At 37.9% G+C, this 7,891-nt stretch overlaps 2 protein-coding genes across 2 annotated transcripts in view; both read left to right on the plus strand.

The window, feature by feature from the left end:
* LOC118736065 overlaps nt 1–6,956 on the plus strand; it is an 83,696-nt gene extending 76,740 nt beyond the window's left edge. Inside the window, exon 3 of the mRNA XM_036466172.1 lies at nt 6,688–6,956. Within this exon, the coding sequence (XP_036322065.1) occupies nt 6,688–6,956 (269 nt within the window). The remainder of the gene's footprint in view (nt 1–6,687) is intronic.
* Nucleotides 1–7,891, plus strand: part of LOC118735044 (cyclin-dependent kinase 5 activator 1) — a gene marked incomplete at its 3' end in the record, with an annotated part of 199,274 nt that overhangs the window by 39,477 nt on the left and 151,906 nt on the right.

A 7,891-nucleotide genomic window follows, 5' to 3' on the forward strand; every position in this document is an offset into this window, starting at 1 on the left:
GCACGAAGTTTCGTGCAAAAATCTTGATAATCTCCGAAGTTTCTCAGTTCGGTGAAGTACCATTGTCGAACGGCCCCAGTGAGTGTGGGTACCAAAGGCGTTACCAATTCATGGTCGGGTACTCCAATCTTATATCGAAATGAGCCAATAATAGCCAAATAATCTTCAACCGATAGACATTTTTCGTTCACATGAACGCCATGGATCCATGATGGTAAGCCTCTGAATTTCCTATCCATTGCATCCGCTTGGGCAGATTCGTCGAATATAGTGGCTTGATTTGGTAGTGATTGTGGTGGACCGGATAGCGAATAATTCGGATATAAATGAGATGGTTGATTAATTGGTTCTTGGATATGTGACGTTCTAAGACCACGGTAGGTATTGATCGTTTGAGTTTGTAAGGTTGAAGGACCACCCAAGGAACCATGCGGAGGATCCACCGAGGGTGGTATCCAGGTATGATTCCAGGTCGTTGGCATGGTTTGGTTCATATCACGAACGTCAGGAATTTGTGTCTGCAACTGAATCCGATCACGGATCATTTGCTGTTGCATCTGTGTTTGGGCTCTCAGCAACTCAGACACCATTACAGACAGTTGGTGTAATGAGGGTGTTGGCTCCGTTCCGCCTGACACTGAATTGAGAACGGATGGTTGAGCATTTGAATTAACCGTACTGGTGGTCAGGGTATACCGTGGTTCAATTGCCTGAACCGAAGTCGGTATATTCTGGTTTGGAATCGAATCTGGTATGGTTAAGGGTAAATATTGTGATGGAACAGTATTTTGAGTTGAACTCATTGTTCCCCGTTCGTTCTCAAAACCATGGAAGGTCGAGTTCAAACTTAATTGGGGATCGCACGTCGGGATTCCCGTATTCGGTGAAGACATCCGAAACTCACGAATCTTCGACTGAAATGTTCCGATCAGATCTGCCTGGCGTGCCGCCGACTCGGGTTTTAGCTTCAACCGAGCGGTCGATAACAATAATGTATCATTTGATGAAGACGACCCTGAGGTGTTAACACCTCATTCGCCTTCAGTTCCCTATATGCTCTCTCACACATTTCCAACTCATTCATTTGGTGTATGGCATGGGATTTTATCAACCATGGTTGACCAACGTAAGCAGATATTTTACCATTGAGGGCGGCTATTTCGGTGTCGGTCCATTTAACCGGCGCTGGATATAGGTTATATATCTCCCCTTCCCCTTCAGATCCTGTTCGTCTGTCAAATAAGTTGCGTCGAGAATGGGAAACAATTCCATGTTTAAAGACTCAAATACCAAGTTGTAAATTCCGATTATTAAAAAATCCGTAAAAAGTCCGTACTATTAAAGTCTATGTTATAAGATGATGGTACTCGATTTATAATCAGTACAGTATTTACTTCAGTTTATTTTTTATTATTATTGGTTGTATATCTCATGTGATTTTCGGTCCAAAATTTTGTTTAATATTATACCGAGCGTGGGCTGAGAATGGCGTTTAACGCACTAGCTCGAATCTTTTTATGGACCAAGTTGTTTGTTCCCGGGATGCAGCGAAGGCCTTGAATACTTGGGAGTATTACCTCTATCTCCTTCGGCCCCTTCTGTCGCCAACAAGGTACGCAACAAAGATCAAGACTATCCACCCCCGAATTAACCAGAAGACCAACTCAGACTGCGAATATTCAACCAGTTTGAGAATGTTAAACGAGATTACTTTGATACGAGTTTCAAATTTTATTGGGAATGAATACCCAAAGAAATTACAAAAAAATAAAGAAAAATTAATAGTTTGGTTCAATTATCGGTTCAAAAATCTTGACCGTCGATGCGTGGTGTTACTTGATTAAAAAAATTCAATTAACTTGCTTTTCAGAATTGGCGAACTGAACTGAACGAGAATGGTTGTGACTGCTGATCAATGGTGTTCGCATCGCAGATCGATCACCATTCACCCCCGCGGAATTAAATAATCAAAATATCCACAAAAATTTTGATTGAAAACGAGCTCCAATAAAAATCAAATAAATCATGCCGTGTGAAGACTGAGGACGATATTAATTTACAGTGATTATGAATTCAAAAGATAATTATTTGATTCAATCTCAATGATGATTTATAATAGCGAAATTTCTAAAAGAAAAAGTGTATCAAAAATCTATTAAACTCGAATATGTATGGTTCACCGACGTACAATTTTGTGACCAACAAAATGAGAAAAACGACAACAAGATTTTAATTTTTCCTTAAATCTAATTTTATGATGTATTAAATTGATTCGATGATGAAATTGCTATTTTCCCTCAGCTGAGCACGCGGTTATTTTATGCCGTGCTTAAGTGTGGTTATGTTCAACGAAAACTTATTCTTTTTCACCCGTTTAGTTGGGCGCCAATGATTTGCTTGACCGTGATTTGTCGGTCCAAACAGGAATCTTTATTTACGGTTGATGGATAGCTCGTTTCCAATGGATGGTGGCAAGAAAGTGGCTGACTTACGTGTAATGATTTTGTATTACCGGCTTATGTTGACTCAATTGCTATGAAATGAATAGTCCGGATTTGATGCTCACAACTTTTCTATTATACGCAACAACATGGCTGGGGATTTGCCGGAAGGAATGTGACGGCACCTTTTGTCTCTATTAATTTCCACTGAGGGGTGAGTAACGACTGCCCGAATGTCGCCAGCTTTTAATACACGCTTTTAATCCACTTTAATTACTTGGTTGTAATTCCGTTCTTACGAGGGCTGATGAGTGTGGTTCGCTCTGTGTCCAATTCCAAAAAAAAAACATTTTTCTCGCCTCGTGGTATCTGACCACCGATTCTTTTATCGTATGTCAGTGTGGGAATTTTCATAGTGGCCATGTCAATTCGTGTCTATACCGATATGATGGTTCGTGTCTTGAATAAGTATTGGTTACGTACATTCATCCGGCAATCCCCCCATTTTGAAGTTTAGCTTTGACAGTTTTGTTTTGTTTACATTTCTTATAATCGTTCTTATGTCTATTATTTCGGCAATAAGAAATAATATATCAGCATTTGCCTGTGGCTGGAAAGTGTAGGAAGATTAATGAGTTTTAATCGGCTCGTATAAGGTGTAAGGTTATATTGAGCATCCCAACGGAAATTTCTTAAAGCAAAAAGTAGGAATTGTTTTTGAATTGATTCTATCTTGTCTGAGTAAATTTGATACCTTGGATTCCAAACCACCGAACCGGATTCCAGAATTGGCCTAACTAATGTCGTAAACAGGGTTTTAGTGATATAAGGGTCACACAATTCTTTTGACCATCGTTTCACAAATGCAAGTACACCTTTAGCCTTGTTGACTATCACATTAATATGAAGATTAAAATTAAGCTTAGGATCCTTTGTGATACCAAGGTCCACAAATTGAATACCTGTTCCAGGTTATGGTTACCTATTGTATATGAAGCGGGATGAACAGCTCTTCGCGAGAAGCACATTACTTTACATTTCTTAAGATTTAGAGGCATAAGATTTACTTGTAAGCAATGCTGTTTAAGTCTGATTGTAGCAAAGACCTTTCTTTAATTGAAACGTACGATTTATAAAGCTTTACATCATCTGCATACATTAAAATTTTGGAAAATTGTCTATCTGTAGATATATCGTTTATAAAAAGCAAAAACAGAACCGGGCCTAGGTGGCTACCTTGAGGGACTCCAGAAGTAACATCAATCACGCCAGAGATAGTATTTTAAAACATTATCCTTTGTGATCTATCGTAGAGGTATGAAGAGATCCAACGTAGAAAATTAGGTGGAAGACCAAGAAGATCAAGTTTATAGATGAGCAACGAGTGGCACACTTTGTCAAATGCTTTACTGAAGTCAGTATATACCATCAACAGTTTTGCTTTCACTAAATGCTTTTGAGATATAGGATGTTAATTCAAGTAAATTTGTAGAAGTTGATTTGCCCTTGCAAAATCCATGTTGACTATATGAAATGCTAGAAGAGATAGAATGCGTCAACTGATTTGTTATAATTGCTTCAATTAATTTAGGAATTTGCAGAAAGCTTAGCTATTCCCCGGTAGTTCTCCACTGAAGATTTTACCGCTACCGCTTTTATGTAACGGGGTTATGAACGCTTACTTCCATATAGTTGGAAAAACGCCCTCTATAGGAGACAAATTAAATAACGCTGTTAATGGCCCATAGAGATAATCAGCACAATTACAACATCATAGTTTTTTCTTAAATGAGTGATCTGCAACTTCAGTTTACGAACTTGCTTGATAGCTTTACCAAAGTGGCAAATAGAGTTTTGAAGAATACACCACTAACGACAAACGAAGATAAAATAAGAGAGTACAAAACGCAACTTAGTGAAAATTATAATTCTATCTTAGAGTATGCTATCATACATTCAAAGCAAATTTCAAGTGACCATAATGATAACGTACAACCAAAGATGGAACGCTGCAGGGCATTACTGATTAGATGCTTTCATAGACTGGAGTGTAATATAAGAGTTCCGTAATTATCAGTTTTTTAGAGCTTGTTCAAGAAAATATTGTGACAGATTCTAGAGCTGAAGAAGAATTCGGTGATGCGAGCACAGGTTTTCATCTGAAAATTCGCGAGTTTCCGCCCTCCTTTTATTATACATTAAAAGTTCTTGAAAATCAGTGCACAATTTCAGGTTCGCCAAACATTCCTTTTAATTTAAGTGTTAATATACAAAAAACCGAAATGGCTACCTTAGAGCAAAAGAAGACTGAGCATGTGTGCATCGATCATCCATGAGAATTACAGTGGTGACGCTCTAGCACTGGAGTCATTCCTAGACAAGGTTAGTTTAAAAGAAACTTTGTTGGACGCCAGCTTATCAGATACGCTCGTGGTGTTCCTAAAATCGAAGCTTGAAAGTAAGGCCCATGAGGCGTTGCCCGCAAATGTTAGTACGATTTCGTATTAGGCCATATAATTCAAAAGTTGTTTGCTGGCAAGATAGCAACACTGCATGTTAAGAAAAGCATTTATGCAGATTTCGCTAAGCAAGTTGAGAAGTTATCTGATTCATTGGAGCGCTCTTTAATAATTGAGCCAAGGTACACGAAATGACCGTGGAGCAAATGGTGAACGTCTGTCGATTGAATGCGAAGTCAGACTTGGTTAAGTCAATTCTTGCATCAACATTATTTTCAGATTCTAAGGATGTCCTCGCAAAATTAATAGTCGAGCACACAAATTAACTAAAAAACGACAAATACTAGCGCGCGTAAAAATACTAACTTCAACACTATCCTGCAGTGAAAATCTGTATCAGTATGCACAAATTCCAATTCATGAACTATTCTTTAAGGATAAAAGCCATATCAGTTCGCTATGAACCATAATTATACCAGTTCCTCGTAGAAAAAAGTAAACTAGCTGGTAGAAATTCTAGTTCGAAAACTGGTATTAAATGGGGAAGTCATACCAGTTCGTTATCGACTATAATTATACCAGTTCTCCGCAGGCCAAACCAGCCAGTATAAATACTAGTTCATTAACAAGTGTATGCGAAAGCGACGGCCTGCCATTTCGGCGATTTCGAACAACTTATGCGATCAACGACATCTGTCTTTGAATAGCCACAACCAAAACTAAGATTCGGTTAATTGCTTTCATCACAATTGTCGGCTGTGGCGTCGAGTGAAGACTACCGAGTCTGGTTCTGATATCTCAGGTTCGAGTGCGATTCGTGGTTGTTTCAGTAAAGTGAATAAATTTAAATAATTATTTAAATTTAAATATAAAATAAAAATTTTACACAAATTTAATTTAATTTGGAAAAAACCTTAATACTCAAATACCGTAAAAAATTAAAATAAATATTTTTTCGTTCTTTTTAAAACATTAATTTAAAAGTTACAATAAGAGATTTAAATAAAAAGAATAAAAGAAATAAAAATAAAATCGCACACTGAGATTCGAACTCGGATCTCTTGATTTGGCGTGTCAAAGCTTTACTCTGTCGACCATTGCCACTGTGGCAGCGCCTCGAGCAAAATGGCATACTTATGCTTTTCACGGGGGATGAATAGGTAGTCTATCACGTCAGCTGGTATGATGCTACTAGTATTCCTCCTGGTAGTGTGCTGATGCAAGAGCGGGAAATTGATATCTCCTATGACACCGCCATGTTAAAAATACCAGTCGCTACCATTGAAAAAGGATACAACGTGAACTAGTTGGGCTGAAACGCAAACTGATAGCATTCTGGTTCACAACAGGTAGCTTTCCCTGCAGGGTACTAGAAGATTTAGTTCTTATCGCAACTCTCAAAGCTTTCTTTCCAATAGCAATTTTCAAAGTCATCGCTTAAATCACAACAATCCTAGAGGTTATCGCACAAATCGCAACTTGCAAGGTCAGCGCACAAATTACAACAACAATAATAGAAGTAGTGGTCTTAATCGCGGTGATACCAGCAATAATACTCGCCCAAACAATAACCGACATAGAGATGCCACTATAAGGGCTTTAAACGCAGATGCCCCTCAACAGCGGAAGTTGGGGGAAGAAAATGCAAGCCACTAAATTTGGAAACTACAGAAATATCTATCTTCTGCTTCCTTGTTGACACGCAAGCGGATAATTCGCTAATAAAATTATCCAGCGTTTACAAAAATTCAAAATAATATAAATGTCAAAAAATGTAAATATTACAGGAGTAACGCCAAATACTGTAACTACATTAGGTACAGTATTTACAAATCTAGTTATATCCGGTTGTTTTATCGCGCACACCCTGCATATTGTAAATGATGACTTCAATATACCATCAGATGATATTCTCGGCAAGGAGTTTTTAAAGCTAAACAAATGTGTTATAAATTGTCAAACAAATATTTTCTCTTTATGTGTAGGCGATACAAAACTCAAGTCGCCAATTTTGCATGAAACTAGCCGCGATACTTGCGTTTTTGGTGTTTTGTAGCTAAATGCATTGTTAATTCAAATAATCCAATTTTAAAAATAGTAAACACCACATATTGAATAAAATATGCGAAAAATTATGGAATTAAAACAATGAATCTCTCTGATTACAATGTTTATGAAATAGATAAGACTTCTCTGATGCAAATCGCCTTACTGAATTAACGCCTATTCTCAAACAACAGATACCGATTTATGCTGAAAGTGGAATTTTGAACCTATGTCTACAATACGGTGACATATTTGCTCTGAAGAGTAAAAAAATGACTCTTAACAATTTCTATGAGCAAAAGTTGAGAGTGGTAGACACTCCGGTTAAGCTAAAAATTATCGGCTACCGTACTCACAACGAGCAGAATTTAATAAACAGGTAGATAATTTGCTCCAAAACAATCCCATAGAACTGAGTTTTTCAAACTACAATAGTCCCCTAATTCTAGTCCCAAAAAAGAATCCCAGCGGTGAAAGGTCATATCGCATGTATGTAGATTTTCGAGCAGTCAATAAAAAGTTAATAGCAGACAAATTCCCACTTCCACGAGTCGACGATATACTAGACAACCTCGGTCGAGCCAAATATTTTTCTACGCTGGATCTCTTTTCGGGATTCCACCAGATTCGTTTTCGCGCATGATGGCGATCGCATTTTCTGGCCTATCGCCAAATCAGGCATTTGTATATGTGGATGACGTAATTGTTGTTGGGAGTTGCGAAGCTCATCATTTGAAAAATCTCATGAAAGTCTTTGAGACTTGTCGAACATTTAATCTTAAATTAAATCCAGAAAAATGTAACTTTTTGCGTTCCGAGGTAACTTTTTGGGGCACAAGTGTACTGCAAAGGGGCTTTTGCCTAACGATTCGAAAGTAAGCGCTATTAAATGCTATCCTCTTCTTCTTCTTATTTGGCGCTGTTACCGCCTAAGCGATTTTGGCC

This window comes from Rhagoletis pomonella, unplaced genomic scaffold (genome assembly GCF_013731165.1).
Source record: "Rhagoletis pomonella isolate Grant_MI unplaced genomic scaffold, Rhpom_1.0 Rhpom_scaffold_00003, whole genome shotgun sequence".
Taxonomy (NCBI): domain Eukaryota; kingdom Metazoa; phylum Arthropoda; class Insecta; order Diptera; family Tephritidae; genus Rhagoletis; species Rhagoletis pomonella.